The sequence below is a fragment of the Elaeis guineensis genome, chromosome 2, assembly GCF_000442705.2.
Source record: "Elaeis guineensis isolate ETL-2024a chromosome 2, EG11, whole genome shotgun sequence".
NCBI lineage: Eukaryota > Viridiplantae > Streptophyta > Magnoliopsida > Arecales > Arecaceae > Elaeis > Elaeis guineensis.
In genome coordinates this window covers 17,629,677-17,654,595 of record NC_025994.2, presented here as the reverse complement: position 1 = coordinate 17,654,595, position 24,919 = coordinate 17,629,677, and the positions used below count along the sequence as shown (strand labels likewise).

The 24,919-nt window shown below is 35.1% G+C and overlaps 1 protein-coding gene across 13 annotated transcripts; it reads left to right on the top strand.

Moving 5' to 3' along the window:
• Window positions 1-483: 483 nt before the first annotated feature.
• LOC105059354 (protein DETOXIFICATION 41) lies at window positions 484-23,372 on the top strand. 13 transcript variants are annotated; one of them, XM_073251626.1, is made up of 13 exons: window positions 484-641; window positions 800-1,018; window positions 2,039-2,215; window positions 7,370-7,491; window positions 14,659-14,875; window positions 17,291-17,652; window positions 20,803-21,347; window positions 21,424-21,510; window positions 21,955-22,011; window positions 22,127-22,365; window positions 22,688-22,806; window positions 22,890-22,976; window positions 23,084-23,372. In XM_073251626.1, the coding sequence occupies exons 5-13, from the start codon at window positions 14,668-14,670 to the stop codon at window positions 23,153-23,155; spliced, it is 1,776 nt and encodes a 591-aa protein (XP_073107727.1). In that variant the 5' UTR covers window positions 484-641; window positions 800-1,018; window positions 2,039-2,215; window positions 7,370-7,491; window positions 14,659-14,667; the 3' UTR covers window positions 23,156-23,372. The 13 variants fall into 13 exon arrangements, with proteins under 13 accessions (XP_073107727.1, XP_073107726.1, XP_073107728.1 ...); XM_073251625.1 differs by having other exon boundaries at window positions 14,652-14,875; XM_073251627.1 differs by having other exon boundaries at window positions 7,370-7,495; window positions 14,666-14,875.
• The last annotated feature ends 1,547 nt before the right edge of the window (window positions 23,373-24,919 follow it).

Here is a 24,919-nt window from a genome sequence, read left to right as displayed (position 1 = left end):
ATCTCTAATGACAGTCGCTAATACCTTAATTTCTTATAGTGACATTTTTTCATTCAATTTGCATCCAAATTTGATTTTTCTTAGTTCAAATACTTTCCAAATATTTCTAAATGACTTCAAACCTTATCACACAAGAGCTAACTTCTTACAAAAATATTCTTAAACATACTTCAAAGATATTAATTTTTTTTATACTTTAATATTTATAATCATCAAAATCATTACTTGGGTCAACAGTCTTCACAGTGCTCTAACCCATCAAGGCATATTTAGTAAGATAGTCTGACTCCGACCATTGCTCGGTCTAGATCATTGATGGACTTGAAAGTGGAGGACAAGTGATATAGCTATATCACCTTGACTTCGGTTAGAGAACTCCCAAATTTAGTCGAAAATGGTTAGCCACTAATTTTGAAAGGCAATCGTACCATTTTGATCATGATAGACTAGATAAGGCATCCGTAACCACACAAAAAAAGATCGGTATGACAGTCAGATAGCAGTTTGCCCGTCTCACATTCAAAATACAGGGCATGATCTCCATCCGCATGATTCGTACATACTTTCAAGTAACAGCTATCACCCTCTACAGGAAAGGCAGCTTTTTCTCCTCTATCATAGAGGGGAGCAAGGGACCCCATGTAAGTCAGCAATCTTCCATGATCTTCTTTTTCTTCTGTTGTCTTCCATGATCTGATAGATTCTATTGCTTTGGCTCTGAACAAGCATGCGCAAAGCTCACCTAGATATTTTTTTGTTTTACTTATCTCCTTATTCTTGGCTGTCGTCTTCTGTGCAGTGATTCGAACTACACCCGTCGAGATGGAAGGATCCAGAGTGTTTTGCTTGATGCTGTGCTTCGTGATGTTTGATGCTGTGTTGGTAAAAACGCTGCTAGCAAATGTGGTTTGTTTTGTTGCAGCTGGCGATTTTAAAGGGGTATTTTGGTCCTTGTGTTGCTACCTTTGAAGCCGGTGTTACGTAACCTCCTTAGACCTGCCTCAAATCCTTTTATCTGGTCATTTAGCATCTTTGTTCCTTTGATTAACTTTCTCTAAATTAGATGGAGGTTTTGTTTAACTACGTCCAATTATTTTGTTGAAACTATTGCAATGATTTTCATACTTTTTTCTTTGTACATCTCTCTGTCCTCGCACATTTTTTTTTCTCATTCTTAAATTTAGGTGGCCAAGATAGAGACGTATATCAAATGAGAAGGGTGGGATGGGGAAGTTGAGCATGTGAGATCAGAAATTTCTCTGACGGGTAGGTGCGAAAGGGTAGAGTTGGGATTTCAGAGTGAGAAGGGATGATTGCTATTTATGAGAGCTTAGACGGCTCCGATCAAACGACAGTTCACCTAACCATTGTAGATGCTGGGTAAGTGGCGGCCTGAGATTGGGGGAAGCCAACCCACCGCGGATTATCAATGCCAATTGTTACACTCCCAATCCGAGATTGTTGTGAGCTGGAGGTTATGGCAATCGTCACATACTTATAGAGGACTCTCCTCATTAGCATGCGTGGCATCTTATCATGCGATCATAAAGCAACAGCAGAAAAATTAATCAATAATTTAAATCCAAAATTTAACAATCTAAATTTCAACTTTACTATTTCAATAAATTTAATAATATTCAATAGATCTTACATTAGTTATACCTCAAATAACAATCATGTAAAAATATAGCAATAAATCTACATTGTTGTCTCTCGCTTCTAGCTCACTCTCAAAATAGTACCTATGTTTGTAATTTAGAATCTGAATCTGAAAAATAAGAAAAAGAGATATAAGCTATATAGCCTAGTAAGTAATGATCACTTTAAATAGATTTCATCATGTATTAAAGTAAATAATCATTTATAGAAAAATAAGCATATAGAGTTTATCAATTCGAAATCAATTTTAATTATGCAATATAGTTTATGCTAAATTTATTTTTTTTCAAAAATTCAAGTTTCTTCGAGATTTCAATTTATTTCATTCTTAAGTTCTTTTCATCAATCATGAGCTATGGCCATATTTTCTTTGTGACAGGGTCAAAATACTATATATCATCTTACAGTGGACTGCAAATCATCTAGCAGCAAAGTCCTTCGGAACCACTGATCTCGTTGGCAGTTTGTCGCTGGTCTCGCTGGCGATATGTCGCTGATCTAGCTGGCAATATAAATTCTCAGGATAAATCAATTATCAATATATTTATCCCCATTGGTGAGGTCCTTTATATAGTCAGGTTCTCAGTTCATATCATTCTTATATCAAAATTCTTCATAAATTATATATCTTATTCTAATTTGATAAGAAAATACATAATCATGTGATATCAAAATCAATTAACATAGTGCATAATGAAATTAATATGTTTAATTATGCTTCATCATAATATTTTAAAATAAGATATTTTTCATAATAAAATATCATTCATCCAATTCATGCATCATTTCACAAATCATGTTAGAAAAATATATTATAATTTATCGATAAATCTAAAAAAAATGAAGCATTATTTACCTCATAGCATTCCAACAAATCTATATAATTTTAAAAATATCTTTTCAAAATCTTCGATTCGTAGATCATATCACAGTATCCGATTAGCGGATATTTATAACCCCTATACAAGATCAAGTCTAATAATCAAAAAGAATACAAATACCATATTCAATGGTTTAGATTGGTCTGGTTATCTAATATTTTTTGATTAAGATTCAATTAGGATATAAGTGGTTCAAAGAATGACTATTTAGGTCAAATCAGATTCGAAATGATAGGACTGAAAATCTTTTATGGAGTTCATAAATCAAGTGAAGAGAGAAAATCAGAGGAGAGAGAATTTATAAGATACAATTTGAATTGATCAGGTGATATAGTCCAACATCTCAATTGATCCAATCAAGATGATCTAATCAAGTCACTGTTAAACTAGTATATAGATAATTCAAAATAAAATCATGGATGATCAAATCTAAGAGCTTATGGTCTAGTCAAGGTGCTGGTTGTCTGACAACCACGGATCAAGGTGCTGGCTATTCGACGACCACGGATCAAGATGCTTTCACTAGAATCATTCAAACTTATCATCATTCTTCTCATAATTTTAAAAAATTTTAAGAGAGAGAAATAATCTAGAGAAAAAAAAAATTAGAGGAAAAAACTAGAGAGAGAAAATTAGAGAGAAAGAGTGGAAAGAGAGAGGAGAGAGGGAAGAGAGAGAAATTTCTTTTTCTTCCTTTTCTTTTTTTTTTTTCCCCTTCTTTGTAGGAGAGGGGACCCGCATGGTCCTCTTCTAATCTTCTTCTTCCTTCACGGAACAGGGGATCCTTTGATCCCCTTGTTCCCAAGGTAGGGGAGGTCCCCTCCTAGCCAATGACCTCCCATGGCTGGAGGGCTGTCCCAGGCGATGACTAATGATCCAAATCTAGCGATCGATAGTGGCCAAAGATGATGGAAAAAAATTCAAAACAACATGGGAAAAACAGAGGATCTGGAAATCAAGTTTTTCCCAAAAAAATATCCAACGATTGCTAGCTAGAACCAATGATTAAATGGCTCATATCAGTGGAGAGAAAGATCAACAAGGAATTTAAAGACCATTTACCTTGTTTTTAGCATGATTTTTCTGGCAAACACCACGAATCAAGCCCTTGATAGAGAGAATATGGAAGAAGGAAGGCTGAGATCGGTGATTCATCTTAGAGGAATATTAGGGCCCTTAAATAGATGCCAGTAGGAGAATTAGAGATCAAGAAGAACTTGAATCCTAATTAATTTTGGATTCTTTTTAATCAGGAAGAGGAGAAGAAAGAACTCCCTCAGGAGCTCCTCTTATTCAGCCACCGCCCATAACTCACAGCCCAGCACGTGCTGGCCCAAATTTTTTTTTTTTGGTTGCTTTAAAACCTGTGCATTGCTGGGTTACTTTTTGAAGTTGAGCTGGATTAGTTCTAGTCTGGGATATCACATTTTTTCCCCCTAAAAAAAATTTCATCCCAAAATTTTCGGCAAAAGATTTTCATACTTTAAGGTTTCACAGTCATAATCTCATTTTCATATTTCTATATATTCTACTCATAGATTTATCCTAATGGTTAAATCTTTCATCAGAATAAGGTTCCATACCTCATGACTTAATTCTTCTTATAAATGGTCAAAGTCAAATCTATCTTTAAGAAAAAAATCAATGCCTTTGATTCTAAATAAGATTATCCAGTTTCTTTGTCAAAACATCTGCTACTACTAATTAATCGATCTATCAAAAAAATTATAAATGACTCAAATCTAACACTTTTAGAATGATCTTCAATATCAATTGATAATCTCAAATTTTTTTTGATCAGGCAGAGGAATAATATTGATCAAAAGAGTTCAAACTTCATATTTTGAAGGAAAAAGATCTATACTAAAATATTTTTTATTCAAGATTGCAAACCGATGGCCCACTATTTAGATCCATCTATTAAAATCTATCTCAACACAAGATAGGAGAACATACTAATATAAATTATATAGTGATATCTAAATCAGTCGAGAATCAAAAGTATTTTTTTTCAACTGTGCTTTCATAAGTTAGAGATTCACCATTCTAATCTCATCCATGAATTTTTTGATATTTTAATTTTTAATGTAATTTCAACATTAAATCATCTCATAAAGGAAAATTCAATATTACAAACATAAATCAAAATCAAAACCATTATTCCTGATAATTTGAAATCAATATCTTAATTCCAAACAAGAATATCAGATTTCTTACCAAAAATATCTACAACTCATGATTTAATCAATCTATCACAAGATCATGAATAACTTTACTCTCAATATACGAATGTTTGAGGATTAAAAAGAAAATCAAAATCAAAATCTAAGATCGATAATTAATCTCAATTTCTTTCTAATAGATAGAGAAGTACAAACTTCAAGTCTAAAAGAAAGAAAATATATTATTGAATATTTCAATCCAAGATTAAGAACCAATAGTCCAATCATCTAAGACTCAAGATGCTAAAAAGTTAGCTCAATATATGATAAGAGAACTTGTCGGTAAAAATCACACCAAGACATCCAACTTAGTCAACAATCTAAGCCATTTTCTTTTTCTTGACAATAAGGTCATCCCATAAGGGAAAAATCAAATCGAATATTTTGTTATAAAACTTTTCAAACTAAGAGAACATAATTTTATCTTGTAAATAATTCAAGCTACCACACTTCCACCTCAGACTCTGATCTTGACCATCAAATTCTGTGGATATATTAATGACTTTCAATCAAACACTACTATGTAGTAAAAATATTCAAAATTTAAATTTCAGATAACTCAAGAGAATTTTTTAATTGTTGTCCTATATATGCATCAAACAACTCCATCCAAATTAACCCTTGAGTCAATCGACACAATCAAAACCATCATATAAGTAGTTATTGTAATTCAATATAAATTAAAGTTTGATTCTCTTGTCAATTCACCTAAACAATTCTATATCAAACTCTAGTGAGTAAAACTAATTAGATAAATTTTTTCAATCGATCCAATCAAGTTCTAAGATCTTTCATCAAACATATTAGATAAATTTAACTCACTCATCTCTTGTAACATTTCTTTTATTAAGATATTTAGCATTTATCAAAAAACCTTCCATAATAATCATGCAAGCTACTTAAATTCATATTCTCCATTCAATATTAGATTTATTAGGGACTTCAATAACAATGGTAAAAGAACTTTAGATCAATGCATAATCTCAAAATTTTCAAATTAAAATTCTACATTACGTCACATAATCACCAATAGATATAACTAAAATCTTTTATCATAATCTCAAGATGGCAAATCAAGATTTCACTAAAGGAATATTCGACAATCTCAAATCAAATCAATTTCTTCAATTAACAGTAGATTTATTTTAATTTTATAGGTCTCTCAAAATTTTAAATAGAGATAACTAGATCTTTCATCTCAATCCAAAGACAGCAATTAAGGATTTTATTAGCAACCTCAACCATGATGGCAGAAGATCTCTTGATCAGCTTAGATACATAATACTTGAATTGAAGTATATATATATATATCATATAATGTTCAATAGACATAAACAATATATATCATTTGGATCCAAGATGATAGTTAAAAATTTTGCCCAAATGAATATTCAACCATCCCATAATTAATCTCTTCAATATGAAAGAAACTTTTTTGCAATATTCCACACATATACTTTTTGTTTCTACATGCAAACCTCATACAAGATCAATATTTCGATATAAACTTCAAAGAATATTATAATCAAATATCATGAAAGATCTTCTTAGTCCAACTTGAAGTAACACCTTTTATGAATAAATCATTATCTTGTCACTGAATAATTAATTTCAAAATAAAGAGCAATATCACAGTATTTTCTTATATCAAATTTGAGCTTATAATTTACTTGAACAACTAATGATCAAATTAATAATTATAATACACAATAAACTTTCATGATCAATCCTCATGCAATTACTTTAGATCAAATCTAGTAAATCATAATATGATCTACAGATTGTTCATCATATTCTAAACTTTATGTGTTATAATATCTTATGATCCTTTCATACATAATCATAATATTTAATCAAAAATTATAAAGATACCTCATACTACAATCATCATAGATCTACACCACAATATCTTTAGTGTTTATCCACTTACACTCATCCTATATTTGATTCTATATTTTATAGTTCATCCACTAATGCTTTGATATCATTTTAATTGTTACACTCCCGATCTGAGATTATTGTGAGTCAGAGATCATAGCAATTGCCGCATACTTATAGAGGACTCTGCCCATAAGCATGCAAGGCATCTTATCATGCTTATCATGCTATCATAAAATAATAATAAAATAATTAGTCGATAATTTAAATCCAAAACTTAACAATCAAAATTTTAACTTTAATATTTTAATAAATTTAATAATATTTAATAGTTCTTACATCAGTTATACCTCAAATAACAATTATGCAAAAATATAGCAATAAATCTACGCTATTGTCTCTCACTTCTAGCTCACTCCCAAAATAGTATCCATGTTTATAATTTAGAATCTGAATCTGAAAAATAAGAGAGAGAGGTAATGAGCTAAACAATCCAGTAAGCAATGATTACTTTAAATAGATTTCATCAAGTATTAAAGTAAATAATCATTTATAGAAAAATAAGCATTTAGAGTTTATCAATTCGAAATCAATTTCAATTATGCAATATAGTTCATGCTAAATTTATTTTTTTTTCAAAAATTCAAGTTTCTTTCAAGATTTTAATTTCTTTCATTCTTAAATTTTTTTCATCAATCATGAGCTATGACCATATTTTTTCTGTGGTAGGATTATAACACCGTATATCATCTTACGATGGATTGCAAATCATCTGGCAGTAAAGTCTTTCAGAATCGTTGGTCTCACTGACGGTTTGTCACTGATTTCGCTGGCGACATGTGGCTGGTCTCGTAGGTGATATAAATCTTTAGGACAAATCAATTACCAACGTATTTATCTCTATTGGTGGGATCTTTTACATAGTTAGGTTATCAGTTCATATCATTCTTATATCAAAATTCTTCATAAATCATATCTTTTATTCTAGTTCAATAAGAAAATGTATAATCATGTGATATCAAAATCAATTAACATAATGCATAACGAAATCAATATGTTCAATCATACTTCATCATAATATTTTAAAATAAGATATTTTTTATAATAAAATATTATTCATCCAATTCATGCATCATTTCGCAAATCATGTTAGAAAAATATATTATAATTTATCAATAAATCTAAAAAAGTGAAGCATTACTTACCTCATATGTATTCCAACAAATCTACATAATTTTAAAAATATCTTTCTAAAATCTTCAGTTCATAGATCACATCACAGTATCCGATTAGCGAGTATCCACAATCTCTATACAAGATCAAGTCCAATAATAAAAAAATATACAAATACCATATTCAACGGTTTAGATTGGTCTAGTCATCTATTTTTTTTCGATTAAGATTCAATTAGGATATAAGTGGTTCAAAGAATGACTATCTAGGTCAAATTAGATTTGAAGTAATAGGACTGAAAATCTTTCATTAAGTTCATAAATCAAATGAAGAGAGAAAATCAGAGGAGAAAAAATTCATAAGATACAATTCGAATTGATCAGGTGACATAGTCCAACATCTCGATTGATCCAATTAAGATGTTCTAATCAAGTTATTGTTAAACTAGTATACAAATGATTCAAAATAAAATCATGGATGATTAAATCTAAGAGCTCATAGTCTAGTCAAGGTGCTGGCATGCTGTCTGACGAATACGGATCAGGATGTTTTCACAGAATCATTCAAACTCATCATCATTCTTCTCATAATTTTAGAAAATCTTAGGAGAGAGAAATAATCTAGAGAAAAAAATTTTAGAGAGAGAAATTAGAGAGAGAAAATTAAAGAGAAAGAGTGGAAAGAGAGAGGAGAGAGGAAAGAGAGAGAAATTTTTTTTTTCCCTTTCTTCATGGGAGAGGGGACCCGTATGGTCCTCTTCTCTTCTTCTTCTTCCTTCACGGAATAGGGGATCCTTTAATCCCCTTGTTCCCAAGGTAGGGGAGGTCCCCTCCCAGTCGATGACCTCCCATGGTCGGAGGGCAGTCCCAGGCAATAATCAACAACCCAAATCCAGCGATCAACAGTGGCCAAAGATGATGAAAAAAATCCAAAAAAACACAGAAAAAATAGGGGACCTGGAAATCAAATTTTTTTCAAAAAAATATCCGACGATTGCCAGCTAGAACCAATGATTAAATGGCTCATATCAATGGAGAGAAAGATCAACAAGGAATTTAAAAACCATTTATCTTGTTTTTAGCATGCTTTTTCTGGCAAACACCATGAATCAAGCCCTCGGTAGAGAGAATACGGAAGAAGGAAGGCTGAGATCGGTGATTCATCTTAATGGAATATTTGGGCCCTTAAATAGATGCTGGTAGGAGAATTAGAGATCAAGAAGAATTTGAATCCTAATCAATTTAGGATTCTTTTCAATCGCGAAAAGGAAAAGAAAGAACTCCTTCAGGAGCTTCTCTTATTCAGCCACCGTCCACAGCCCAGCACGTGCTGGCCCAAATATTTTTTTTTTTTTGTTGCTTTAAAACCTGTGCATGGCTGGGTTACTCTTTGAAGTTGAGTTGGATTAGTTCTGATTTGGGATATCACACCAATAGTCCAAATTGGCGGGCCAAGGCTTAAGCAAATAGGATCAGCACACATGGTGCCCTCACAATGCTCTAACCAATCGAGGCACATTTATTAGGGCAGTCTGACCCCAACCATTGCTTGGCCTCGGTCATCGATACTTACTTTTTCGTACGACCTCCATGAGAGCTCGGACTCGAAAGTGGGGGATAAGTGATATAGTTATATTATCTTGATCTCGGCTAGAGAACTCCCGACGTTAGTCGAAAATGGTTAGCCATTAATTTTAGAAGACAATCATATCCCTCCGATCATAGTAGGCTAGATAAGACATCCATAACTATATAGGAAAAGACTGGTACGATAGTTAGGTAGCAGTTTGCCTGCTTCGCATTCAAAATGCAGAGCATGATTTTTGATCGCCCAATTTGTATGCACCTTCTAGTAATAGCTATCACCCATTGCAGAAAAGGCTGTTACTTCTCCTCTATAAATAAAGGAGAATAAAAGATCCTACATAAGTCTTGAGTCCACACCAAAAAAATTTCTTTTTTTCTTCTTTTCTTCCACTGTTCTTCAATTATATACTGATTTGAGCATTGGAGAGTCCCACCAAAAACGTCTCCGGTTAGAGACTTGTTTGTAGGGTTGTCTTCATCCGTGTGAAGTATCTACATGGAGACTTTAACTATGTATAAAGAGATTTTAACTATGTGCAGGACCGATATCAAGGGTGTCCGTGGACTCCAAGGTTACCTTTAGCGTTGGTCAAATAGTAAGGGTGTCAGTGATCTTCTATGATCTTCTTTTCTTTCTGTTCTCTCCCATGATCTGGTGGATTCTATTGCTTTGGCTCTGAACAAGCATACGCAAAGCTCACTTAGATGTTTTTTTGTTTTAGCTATCTCCATATTTTTGACTGTCGTCTTCTGTGCAGCGATTGGAACTACACCCGTCGAGATGAAAGGATCCAGAGTGTTTTGCTTGATCCTGTGCTTCGTGATGTTTGATACTGTCTTGGTAACATTGCTGCTAGCAAATATGGTTTGTTTTGTTGCAGCTAGCGATTTTAAAGGGAGATTTTGGTCCTCGTATTGCCACCTTTGAAGCCAGCGTTATGTAACCTCCTTAGATCTGCCTCAAATCCTTTTATCTGGTTATTTAATATCTTTGTTCCTTTGATTTTCTCTAAATCAGCTGGGGGTTTTGTTTGACTACGCCCAATTATTTCGAAACTATTGCAATGATTATCGTACCTTCTTCTTTGTGCACCCCTCCGTCCTCGGATTTTTTTTTTTTTTTTCTCATTCTTAAATTTAGGTGGCCAAGAGAGAGACCTATGACAAATGAGAAAGGGGTGGGATGGGGAAGTTGAGCACGTGAGATCAGGAATTTCTCCGACGGGTAGGTGCGGAAGGGTAGAGTTGGGATTTCAGAGTGAGAAGGGATGCGATAGGTCTGTGGAGTCAACCGGAACATTCCATTACAGCTAGATTCACGGATGTACCACAAATAACTAAGCCGTCGGATTTGACCAAGCCATCCCTCCTACCAAAATGTAATAAAATTTCCACTTTCCAGTTTAAAAAAAAAAATGACCATAGATTCTCTATGACGTACCATTTGTATTATAAAGTACCATGCGGTATTTGATAGCCATCATATTATTCAACCATGGAAATGGACAATTTCCAACAAATATAGTATGACCTTTCATACCATGCATGACTTTTTTTTTTTTTTTTTATTATTTGAAAGATACAAAAATTATATATAGTATCAAAATTATATTATATATAATATATTATTACTGATAGTCACCCATTTTCTAATGATAGTCATCAAGCATGGTACATCATTATGTGATGCAAAACATACGTCATACTGATTTTTGAATTATAGTTTCAATATCTCTTTTGTGTTTTAATATATGTGGTTTTTTCATACTTTATCTTTCTGATGCAATTTTCAGTCTCAAAAATTAAGGATGGAGATCCTCTGCGGTCCTCGCGATGCACTGTACGATATGGTGCATCGTGCTATCATATATCATATGGTAGATGGCCGCACAAGACGTGCCTCGCACGATCTGTATCTGTACACAGCCATCCATCGTATGATTGATAGTGCGCTTGATTAATCATACTATACGATGCATCATAGAGGATCTGCACTCCAAAGGCTAAACGTTGGCACGCACGGTATGCTGCCATGTGTTCTATCTTCTTTTAGTCGCTGAAGGAGAGAACAAACACATGGCATGCTCCACCACATCCTATTCTATTTTCTTCTAGTAACTCATAGGAGATAACAAACACATGGCATGCTCAACCACATGCGGTCCTGTGCCTCGACACCTCTATGCTCCAATGGTGCTACCATTCGAGTTCTCATTTCTTCGATGCTTCTGCTGCACTTGGACATTCTCCTTCGCACCGCGCATAGGGGACGTTCAACGAGGATGCCATGCTATATATGTTCCTGCACAGGTCCCTGACTACTCTGATTAAGGTCAGGACCCGAGGCTTCTATGGTTAGGAACCAAGGGCCTTTTTTTTTTCCTTCTTTTTTGGTAAAGAAGGGCCTTTATCTTCTTTTCTCTGCATAGTTAATTAGTAAGAGGTCCTTAAACAGGGAGTCTTCTCTGTGACATATATATAGTTAACAAGGTTCATTTTGATGCTTGAAACTATATATATATATGGTCCCTCTTTCCCTAGTTTGTTCGTCTTCTCTTGGTCTCTAAATTGATCAATTATGCTTCTCTGAGTAATGCATGCTTAGAGGTACTTCATACAACTTCATAGGGCGATGGGACATGCATACCCATTTCATAATTGGTTTCATCTTCGAACAATGAGCCAAGTATTCTTTAGAGCCCAAAAGCCTTTGTGCCTTCCAAAAAATACACGAGAGACCAGGAGACATGGTCATCATCCCTCTAAAGAAATGGGTCAAAGCATAAGTTCTTTAAAGTGATTAATTTTTTGATACAGAGAATTGCATCAAGTGCCCAAGAGATAATTGGGGTATATATTTTACTAACCACAAAAACTATATATATATATATATATATCCCTTTGTCCAACTTCTCCCATTTGTATCTTGATGGTTCTAGAAGCTAAAAGATCTAATTGAAAGCCTTGCTCTGACCCTTGAACTCTTCCCCGCCACCCAAAAGAAAAGAAAAAGAGAAAGAAAACCTTCCAACCATAATAAAATTAAAAGAAACTGAATTAAATTCTCTCAAAAAGTAGAAGAAGGGAAAATAAAATCCATGGAAAATCTATGGGAAAACATAGAAAGCATTGCAAGAGATGGAATAAACAAGAGGCCATTAAAAACCCCTCCTCCCCGGGCCGAAGAAAGAGGCCATTGGAACATTAAAAGAAATGAAAAACGTCCTCCTCCTGGAATACCTCTCAGCCAACACCGTGGCCCTCTCCTGCCACCGTCGGCCGCTTCAACGAGATCATTAATGGCCATGCATGGCCTCTCCAACCAAGTCCTTATCCATTTTTGGGACATCACCTTGCTTGAGATATGAGCATTACCACTCTAATAGCACTAATTCTGATCCAGAAGAATCTCCATACGTGGAATGGAACATTTCGGCCACTACAAGTAGGATTATAAGGCAAACTTCCAGGGGCTCCAACTTGCTCATACAATGTCCAATTAAGATGGTTTTTTTTTTCTCAATAAGATAATTTTTTGAGATCTACGATATGATGCCATACTCTTCAAAGGACGGTATTTCTAGCAATCAAGTTTAAATTCTATTATTTGGACTCTGAAATAGATTAGTCAAATCAAAAAAAAAGAATTGGATAAAATTTTAATCGAACATATCTCTCTATTCGAGAAAAATCAAATAGAGTGATTAAAAATAAAATAATATAGAAATCGAGATTTACCCTATGAAAAATTTTAGCTTTTTTGCTTTTACTAGTCATGTTTATTTTGAAAAAAAAAATCTTATATATTATAAATAGAAAGAGAAATTCAATTCAAATTATGTAAGGACGAATCTCATCGTTATAAATAAAGAATGTGTACTTTTATTTTAGATTATTAATGAAAGAAAAGAGGACATAACCTCTACATCTATAATTCTTTTATTTTTTATAATTTTTTGAAAAGATTCAAATCGAGCAAGTTGAGTAAAATTCTTTTTTATTTTTTTAATCAGATCATGCTCCTCAAGTTATGAAGAGACTTGTCATTAGTATTAGATTTGGGTAGTCCAACGTGTAGGAAAAATGATAACCGGGAATTTCTATTTGTAGTCAGACATAGTAAAATCAGCACTCGATTGACATGTTACCTGCCACCTTCAACCTGGACCCCTTAAAAGACTACCTTTTCCTTGAAGTGTCTTGCAAGTTCCTCTCCTTGTGCTTCTGAAGCTGCAACTTCGTCATGCTTTACCTATCACCTTTAAGCGGGACCACTTAGAGAACGCGTTTTCCTTCTGAAGTGTCTTATAAGTTCCTCTTCTTGTGCTTGCAAAATAGCAACTTGGCCTTTCTAATTTGCTTCAAAGCTTTAGTCATATATCATGATATCAGACATGATGACAATACGATGCAAAATTTCTGTCATGAATTGTGCTTTCTTAATGAATATATATGATTGGATTCTGTCACATTTAATTCTTAAAGAAAAAAAACCATGTTCTGTCTTGCTTGCGTGCTTTCACGTATCTTACTTGAATTAGTTGATCTATATATTTTGCACCACTTTGCCTTATCCTTCATGTGGACATTTCGAATGCTTTTTTTCACTATTTGGTCGTGTCCGGTAACGCTGAGATATTATTTGAGAGGCTCTGGTAAGTCCCATGAAGATGATCAGGTTAGGTACCTAGCTCACTTTTTTTATGCCTTGTCCTCCGGATCATTAATTGGTCTCATTATTGTACCATTTGGAGATTCGGAGCTTTCTTCTGGGAAGAGAGATTTTTTTTAATATTAGAATCTGATTCTTTTCATCATGATACCTGCATGAAAATATCTACGAGGTATTTGTTCCCTTAGAATTATCCACCAAACGTTTGATTAAGAAAGAAAATGAACACATAGCATTTATGGTCTTTACGACAGATTTCTCATTTTCCTGAATATTGATGAGAATAAACCAAAGACCTCAGCAAGATTTATCCAAGTCGATCATGATCAACAAAACTTTGTCAATATCTAATGGAGTAATTATGTGTCATGATCAATCACGGTCTCTAGAAGATCTGGCTAAAAGATCATCACATCTTTCGGTGGATATTGTTTATTCCTGTCATTGTCGAACACTTCATTTTTCATTTAGTTCCATGATCTTCACAATTCTCTGTGCATTTTTCTGGTTATTTATATTGTGAATTCAGACGCATTTGCAGCTTCATAAACTATGTATCATACTGTTTTACTTTGGTTAGCTGAAAGATTTCAGACATGGATCCAAAGAATGAAGAAAATCTCTCGAAAACACTGGAGCTCAGTGGCTCAGAAGTTGGTGGGCTCAACTTAGCAGTGGATGCGATGCCAAGGGGCGACGGTCGAGATGGCAGGCAGAGTGGTGGCAGGACTGGTAATACTGTAACGGAGATAGAGGAGGGAGATGCAACACCTGATGGACAAAGTGAAGGTGCAGCCAACCATGGTATGTATTGCATCATTCTCTATAACCTGAGTTGAAATGGTCAGCAGAGTTCCCTTCTTTAAAATGGTCACTGAAGTACTTCAATCCTTGTCTTCTTGTGTGAGGCCATAAGCTCAGAAGGCATACGATCAAAGCGCTTATCCCCTTCATTAAAGTTAACAGATGAAGTGCAACGCAATCAAAACTACAATATAGGACATGTTTGTGACTATTATGTTCTTCAATTTTTCCTGCGAGAAAAATCTATGAATTAGGAAAGAAGAATATATATTTGCATATAATTTTTCCGGTGACAGAATATAATACAATGAATGGATATATTAGGACTCTGCCAGACTCTGATATGGATGTATGCTCTTTAATTCAATTTTTCTTGATTAAGATTCATAATTCACAAAAAAAACATTTAATATTAGTGATTTTTTGGGATTCTTTTTACTTTTAAGTGGATGATGAACTACGTCCCTCAACGATGACACAACTTCAGCAACTTATCATGAACTTTAGGTCTCAAACATTATTAAGTCCAGCCCTTTTAATCATTGTTATTATGGGCTGTATTTTCTTGAGATTAGTGTCTCGTATTACATTACTCAAATTTAAATCTTTATAATTTTATGAAGAAATTTTTGAATCCTGTTATCATGTCCCCTTGCGTATGGAGGCCAGGTCACTCCCGTATTAACTATAGCAGGCAACTTTTTACCAAAACAGAAAGCGCTATTGCAGACAACTAATTATTTCCTCTGCTTCTACGAGTCCTATTGAATGCCAATTCTTTAGTATCCCGCGACATCTCATGTATTGGGAATTTTTACACCACATCCGGTATAGAAAAAATACATCAATCTATTTAATTGAACCACATAACCATCGCTTTTCAACGCACATTTTATATTTACAGTTTCATTTTTTCATTTAAAATTATGAATAACGAAAATATCCTTCTTCTCAAAAAATTATGACATCCTATAGATGTATTATTACATCCTACGGTCGAATTATGACTTTTTATATAGGATATTATAACACCTCTGTTACAAAGACACTTCTATTCCTCTAATTTGAGGGCATCATATCTTTGTTCCAAGGGTGCTTCAGTTTAGTGTATCCAGGGGCTGAGGGCACTGCATTGACAAAATCAAGAGCACCATACCTTTGCTCCTTTATTCATACTATGTTGATTCCAACCTCCTATGTTGATCCCCACCTTATTTGCTAATTGTTTAGATCTACCAACAATTTGACCGTCACCACATCGATCTCAAAGTATTCCATCCTCTGCTATTTATCCATCTCATTGATCTTAAAGCACTCTATCCTCTGCTAGTCATCGATATATACAGATCTCAAAGCGGTCTATCTTCTATTATTCATCCACTTATATAGATTTTAAAGCAACTAGTGAATGATGCAATAGCCGATCACCTTGATTTTTTTTTTTGTTTTATTTTTTTTAATCTTTTATGGTCATCTTCTCCTCTCATGCAATTCCTGCTAAAATAAAAGTCCCGTCTACGTTAGTGGGAAGGGCATTTTGAAATTTTATGAATGCTTTGTTCTAACATGACAATCATGTGATAACAATGTGTAATGGGAATAGAATATGGTTGGGTCATATTACAATGAAAATAAAATTTTTATTACTAATTATTGTTTTAAAAATTTTTAGGATTTAAGTATAACTAATCCAAACTTGAAGGGGATATTTCTATAATTTTTTTTATCTTCTATTCATAATATAACCAGCAGGCTAATCCCTGTTCGAAACTTGTGGGCTTTCAATTATTCATAGTATATTCATAAATTATGCAAAAATTAGTTCAATAGACATTTTTGAGTTACAAACTAATGACTCTATGCATGCTAATATTTATTTTTCATGCTAATGGTCAAGAACTAATAAATAAATATGCCAATTAATTCATACTTCTTTTTTTTTTATCTTAAGTCATATTTTTAAGGTATAGTTACCTGAATTCCATCCAAAATTTTAGAATATTCTCTGCATGTTTTTCAAATTCAGATTCCTTACCTTTCTATGTAATTGTTTGGGAATGCTGAACTTGACCATTGGATCTGCTCTCAACTAACCAGTTTTCACATTCCCCAGTACAGACCAAACTTGATTTGGACCCAACCAATGACTTGAATCCCTTCTACCTTCTGGCCAGAGCCTGACCACTTTAATATCTTTTGAACTCTCAATGATCACTTCTCCCATAAATATCAGGTGGACCACACCGAAATTTCTCCGCTAGCAGGTAGTTGTGCTCTGCCCAACTCTCTTTCAAACTTCCATTTTGCCGGGAAAACAAAACTGTCTGGTAGACGTCAAACAAACGAACGTATAGACTGACTGTTAGTTGTGTTAGTAGCAACCATGCACTCAGTCTATCCTTTAAAATGTTACAGCTGAGAGTTACATCCAGCTAACCTCTGTGAGAAGAGCCAATCAGGAAAACACCAGTGAGGGAAGGAAGAAGATGGGGGAGAGTGCAGAGAGGCACGGTTTGCTTCTGGATATCGAGGAGTCGTCGCGAGCATCGGAGGAGCTGCTGCAGTGGGAGCCGGTGCCATGCAGGGTGCTGACTCGGGTTGCGATGTGGGAGTCGAAGAATCTGTGGCGCTTGTCATGGGCATCAATAGTTGTAATGCTCTTCAACTTCATGCTCAGCCTTGTGACCCAGATGTTCGTCGGCCATCTCGGTGAGCTAGCACTTGCCGGAGCATCCATTGCCAATGTTGGAATCCAGGGCCTCGCTTATGGAATCATGGTATTTATTTCCCAGTCTATTTATCTTAATTTGCTGACATAAGATTGGCAAGATGGTCACTGCTTGATTTGCTTAGAAAACTGCTTAAAAGTCATAAATTTCCATCAGTTCACCCAACTCATGTTGAACTTGGTGACTGAGGTGTTTGATGCCTATTTTATCCTAGTGATAGAAGGAAGACCCAGTCGAAGTTGGTACCGGGTAGGCATCCGGGTAGATAGACCACTATTCTTTTACTTATTCCACTAGCTAGATAGAGTTTGATAAGCTTAGAACATGCATTTCTTGGAAAATAAATGCAAATATATAAATTATAGATGTGATGCTTGAAAGCATCCAGGGATGGATTGCTTGTCTCTGATTGAAAAATGATGGGGCTTATTTCACCAAATAATTGGGGATGCCTAGTTAGACCATTGGATACGTTTGCCGTAAGTGGTTTGGTGGATAGATCCATTTTGCACCCATCTTTGAAAGTTTTCTTTCCTTGTCTTTTGTTTTTTGTTTTTTGTTTTTTGTTTTTGTGGAGAAGATCATCATGTTATGTATGCATTTCTTCATTGAAACCGGCCTATGTTGCAACATATTGCAACCACAATCTTCTCCTTGATGTCAAACATGTAGATGAGAAGGAAATTCAACATCAAAAAGAAATAAAACTCTACAAGGATCTAAATGTAAGAAAAGATTGATTCATGTCTTCATCCCACGGCCTGCTTTATATTGCGATGGCAATATAGAGTGACATAATTACTTTCCTTCTCAATCAGTTTAGTAATAGAAATCTCACTCATCTCACCCCTCTCACAAAGGCACCTTAAGTTTGCAATCCTTTCTCATGTGAACTCAACTAGGTCTTAAAATAATATTCTATTTGCTAAAGGATTTCTTAAACTCCTAGCATTGTTAGATTACGATCTAGCACCTAACATCATAGCATGGCAATTATAGGATATTATTTTAAGAATATATCACCTAACATTGTAGCTTGGCACGTTATAAAGCATTAGCAACTATTCACCAATTTATTCCAAAGAAGTAAGAAATTAACTTCAATAATCAGTTGACTTTTCTAACCTTTTGTGCGTAGGTGACGAAAATGAATAGAGAAAAATTGTTCCTTGATGTTATAATAGTATATATATAGTTTTGTTTTAAATAAGAGAGATTGCCACAAAAATCTTGGGAACAAGTTGTGCATCAAAATATCTAACTTTCCTAGTGCTCTCACATGCCCGCAACTTTGTCATCATTTTCGGCTTGGCATAAAAAACTCGTTGGGAGTCCCCTCTTTCCATCAAACAAAAAAATATCAGAGGTAGGTGGTGATTTCGAAATTGAAAGGTTGTCACCTATCTCTCAATCCATCATGTTTATAATGCCTTCTAAGTTTGAGACACCAACACAATGGGCAAAAACCATCCATTTGCGAGATGGATGATATGTTGCTCATCCAAATATGCACTAGCCACAACAATGCAAAAGATGCACTATCAAATTTGACGAGGTTCCATATATGATATATAACTTTCTTATTACCCTTTAAGCATAGCTGGATTATTGCAAAATTCTTGTGAAAAGATTGCATATGAAACATGCAACTTTCTTATTCCTCCTACATTGAGAAAAATGTATCATGCTTTTATAAGAAATCCTAGATAGAGATATGCCACAATGACATAAAAATCTCACACATAAGATTACACATTTTGATTTGTGACTTTCTTATCGCTCCAATTATTGCTAGCTTTTGCTTTATTATGTATGATTTACAAGTGATTGCAGCAATATTAAACTTATAAATCAACAATGTAATATTTTTTATGTGATTTTCATGTTATACTAGCTCTACTTTTGTGGGGAACAAGCAAAGTATATATTTTCATTATTATCTACTTTAGTTAAGAGTGCAATATGACCTAGCAAGTGCTAGAAGAAGATCACATAAAAAATAAATAGATGGAAGGCAGCCAATTGCTGATGGGTTCCATACATTTTTCTTAAGTATTAGGATTTGTCTAAAAATTTCTTACAAAAATCATAAATCTAAAGCAAATATACCAAATTGAGGTTGTTTCCCAATTTGGTCCAAAAGCATTATTAAGTATCAAGAACATTTTGTATTAACAATAACAAATATGTATTCATATAAATAATTGCCATTGTGCTACCTCTTTTCCTTATCATAGTCTATTATACATTAAATGCAAAAACGACAAAGGATGTAAATTTGCCATTATTAGAGCTCCATCTCGGCCACAATTTGTAGGCCTAGGGACCACCATTTTTTAAGCACGTTCTGGCCATTCTGGCTGTCTGCTTCTTCTTAAATAACCCTTATGTGATGCTCAGGTCACAATAGAGTAACATCATCGTTGCACCAAATCTCACCTTCTAAAACATATATATATATATATATATATATATATATATATAGAGAGAGAGAGAGAGAGAGAGAGAAAGAGAGAGAGAGAGAGAGAGGAAAACTCTTGGGAGCCATTTTCTATTCATTAGAAAAATAGCACCTCCAAAGTGTGAATTATTTATCAAATTAAAAAATATTATTTTAATCAAATTTGGGGATCATAATTATCCATTGTGCCACAAGCTCACGTTGGGCTGGAAAGAGGCCTGGGCTAGCTTGAGGCCTAACAACCGAGGCTACATATGGGTCGGCCACTGTGCTTAATATAAGTTATAAGTTTGGGGCTACGTTGATGCAGAAATCAAGCTATGAAATCCAGGTCAGGTTCAAGCAACGAACCTGGCTCGGCATGCACCCATAGGATAATTGTACCACAGGGCAATGTCACCAGTTCCTGTGATTTGGAATTCTACTCTTTTGACCCATAGGATAATTTCTTGGAGAACATAACTTGAGACACTAACATCTTCTCACATGATTGGAATCACCATTTAAATGTTGGATTTCCATGTTTGAGATTAATTTTTGCATCCAACTAGCATTTTTCACTTAAATGTTGGATTGCCATGTGGACCTTTCTCAATGCCAACGAGATTATAGTGTGTACAGACCCAGGACAGAGAAGGGAACAAACACCTTTAGAAAATAAATAAGAACATTAACACACAGGGAAGAAAACTTGCACATTGACCATCTATGATGAGTGTTTTTTTTTTTTTTGGCAGCTGGGGATGGCAAGTGCAGTGCAAACAGTCTGTGGCCAAGCCTATGGAGCCAAGAAATATAAATCCATGGGCATCGTCTGCCAAAGAGCCCTCATACTTCACTTCATAGCTGCAATCATCCTGTCGTTCCTCTACTGGTTCTCCGGCTCACTGCTCAAAGCGATCGGCCAATCGGAGTCCGTTGCATCGGTCGGCCAGGTGTATGCTCGTGGTCTGCTCCCCCAGCTGATAGCCTTTGCACTCTACTGCCCCATGCAGAGATACTTGCAGGCCCAGAACATTGTGAACCCTGTGGCTTACTTATCAATTGCAGTCTTGTTGTTGCACATACTACTCTCATGGTTGGCTGTGTTTGTTCTCAAATTTGGGGTCCTGGGAGCCTCTCTCACATTGAGTCTCTCTTGGTGGATTCTTATGCTTTCAACATGGACGTATATAATCTTCAGCCCATCTTGTAAGGAGACATGGCCTGGGGTTTCCATGAAGGCCTTTAGAGGCCTTTGGCCTTATTGCAAGCTCACACTTGCATCAGCTGTTATGCTATGGTAAGTAACCTCTCTCTCTCTCTCTCGATCTATTTATCTCTCTCTCTTTCTAATGATGGTGCATCTCTATGAGCAGCTTGGAGATATGGTATGTCCAAGGATTTGTGCTGCTAACAGGCTACCTCCCACACCCAGAGGTCTCACTTGATGCCATTTCTATATGGTATATTTTCTCAACGAAATCTCCCCACAATTTTGACATGATGCTCTGTTTTAGAGCAGTGGAATGGTGTTTGGACCCCAACACGAGTTTAAGGTGGTCCGTGCGTGGTATAAAGCACAAACTTATTTCTCAGGCTTGTCCGTTAGCAAGATACAGAAAGAAATTATTTTCATGGGCACAAATTAGAGAGAGAGAGAGAGAGAAAAAAAAAAGTTGAAAACAATTTAGATACAGTAAATAAATTTTCCTATCTTTTCTTTTCTTTTCTGAAGAGAATGTTTCTTTCTATAAATTCTGAGTCAGAACTTTGTGTCCTAGTTCTATTTTTTTTTTTTTTTTTTCTTTGAGAAAATTTTAGGAGTTGTCCATGACAAGTCCCTGTTCTTAAACTAGTACACATTTCTTTATCTCATTTACTCTTGCAATTTGTGTGATTCACCACAGTGTCAACTACTGGAACTGGGATTTCATGATCATGCTAGGTTTGAGCAATGCAGCCAGGTCAGTAACAGAAAACCATACTGTATCATCATAGGATGATCTTTATTTCGTGCTTCAAAAGCTCTACTTGATGAGGATCATATTATAGTAACTTGGTCATGGCCTTGAGTAACAGTGTTCGTATTGGGAATGAGCTTGGAGCTGGACACCCAAAAGTCGCAAGGTTCGCAGTCATCGTTGTGGTCACGACATGCGTCATCCTCAGCTTGATCATCAGTGCACTAGTTCTTATACTGCGCACTCCCTTGAGCCAGCTCTACACCAATAGTACAGATGTGATTAAGGCAGTCTCCAATCTGACACCATTACTAGCGATCTCAATCTTCTTGAATGGAGTCCAACCAATTCTCTCTGGTAAGATACAATAGTTAGCCCACTCAAAGTTGTGATCATTCAAAAATCTTTAGCGTCAAATTTTATCATAAAATTTTCCAGGTTGATATGCTCCATATGTTTGAAAGTTTCAAATGCTCTCTTTTGGCTTGCAAACCAATATGCAAATTGATTGGTTGTTTCGAATAACTTTGCATGATCAAGAAACATGGCATGCATATGCGTTTGTTTGAATTCACAGCGTAAAGCTCTTAAGATGCCCATAAAATATTAAAATGTAGACTTGCATCCAAACAATTCTTCTTCTGCTGGAGTTCCATTCATGCTGTATGAGATTCTACAGGAGTTGCTATTGGGAGCGGGTGGCAAGCAATAGTAGCTTATGTGAATGTTGGTGCTTACTACTTCATTGGACTTCCTGTTGGATGTGTTCTTGGATTCAAGACAAGCCTAGCAGCAGCTGTAAGCACCCTCTTTGTAAATGTGATTGCATGGACATTTTAATGCACATATGGCTAATTTATCCCCTTTTTTTTTTTTCTCAGGGGATATGGTGGGGTTTGATACTTGGGGTGTCTGTTCAAACTGTTACTCTCATAGTCCTAACAGCAAGGACAAACTGGAACAAAGAGGTAAGGTGCATTCCCACAGCTGGGAGCTGATGGGTTTTGTCTTGCTTTAATTCAGGCCTCTGTGTGAAATGATCCTTGGGTGATGGTCGTGTGGTTTTATCATGTAGGTCGACAAGGCGGTCCAACGCTTGAAGAACACAGCAGAGGAAGATTCTCTTTCCATAACAGACATTGAATGATCAACAAGGAAGAGTTTTGTTACTGAGAAACTTTTCCATCTTGACAAGTTTTATTTGAGTGAAGCAGTTTTGTCATTCTCTATATGGTCGCTAGAACAAGGAAGAGTCTCTGAAATCTTCAGAAGAATTCATGATCTAATTGGTGAATGTGGAATGTAAGAGAATTAGAAACTGTTAATGCTAGCATGAAGTGAATTCAATGGCTAACTGCCAAAAATGGATATCTTGTTTGGTTGGCACCCTACCTTACAGGCTTGCTCCTTAGGAGATCCCAGGTTCAAATCCTTGATATTGGTTGAAAAATTTCACAGCAAAACACAAACAAAACACCTGAATCGATTTACAACTTGCTTCGGTCCATCTTCTCCAAATAATCTAGAGAAGCTTATTCTGCATAAAAAATGAATTCAATGACTAACAAAAAGATAGAATTAGGAATAATTTAATGGTCCAGTGGAACACAAAGCCTAAATCTTGTATCTCTAAAGATTCAAATCTCCATTCCGATTCTGGCCATGACCTTAATGCTTCAGGAGATGTGGCCATTCTGATTCTTATTCTAATTCATTCTGATTCCGATTCCGATCACGAATGTAGTTAGGGCCTTAAATTCATTTATGCAAATATTAGTCAATGTGAGATATATAACCCCTGCAAATTGAAACCGAGACAGTATATCAACCATAAAATGTAGCGGGATTACATATTTCACATTACCATGTTACACTTTGAATAACGGAGATTTAGAATAGATAACACAAACTTACGAGGCTATGAAATTTATGTGCAGCCTTGAGACACATCTTATACTAGCATAGATGATGGCTAGAAAAATCACTTGTGTAGCATGGACTCTTGAAATTTGGTTACTGTCCTATTTTTCAAGCTTTTTTTTCTTTAATTCACAAAAGAAATTGCTAACCTTGTTGCTTTCTCTAACTCTGTTCTATGACTAGCTTATTGTAGTACTCTGTTTTGTAAAAGAGATCTCATCATGACACCAGTTTCATACATGGTTGTATGGCAAACCTTGTCGCAGAGGTTGCCCACATCACTCCAAGGTGTCTTTTAGGATAGGGTTCACTAAAAATTCCCTGCTTCCAAATCTTGGAAACCAAGTAATTTGAAGTAGATGTGAATTTCTCTGGACCGTCCATTTTTCCCTAGTTGGTGTGCATTTGGCCTTACATTTCCACAAATTTCTTTTCCATGTTCTGAAATATTTAATTCAGTATCGTAATAGAGTCAGCACTGTCTCCTTGGCTATTCCTTGAATCTTATTTGATTTCTACCAAACAGGCAAACCCATCATCAGGATAAAACTTCTTTTGAACCATTATTTTTGGAGCAAATAATTAAAACATATTTGAGTTCAACATTCCTGCCTTTGAGGCTTTGAAGATCCTTTTTTTTCCCCCTCAATGATAGAAATATCATAGTTTGTTTCTGCAATTCTGTCGTCAGGATCTTTCTTCTAACTTCCAAATTCTATTCAGATTTCTATTGCAATGCTCATCAAGTATTAAAAAAGATAAAAGAAAGCAAGAAAACATTTGGCTGCTCAATCAAAAGCCAGATATTTTGTCATATGAGCTGCTACTAACTTCTTGAGCAAAGGCTATTTATTAGTGGGTCATGACTCCCTGAGCAAACAAGTGTGAAACTGAGATTCAAATACAAAAGAGAAGGCTTATTATTCTTCATGAGCAAAGGCTCATTCTTCACAAGAACATAATCCTACATAATGGTTCATGAAAATGATGC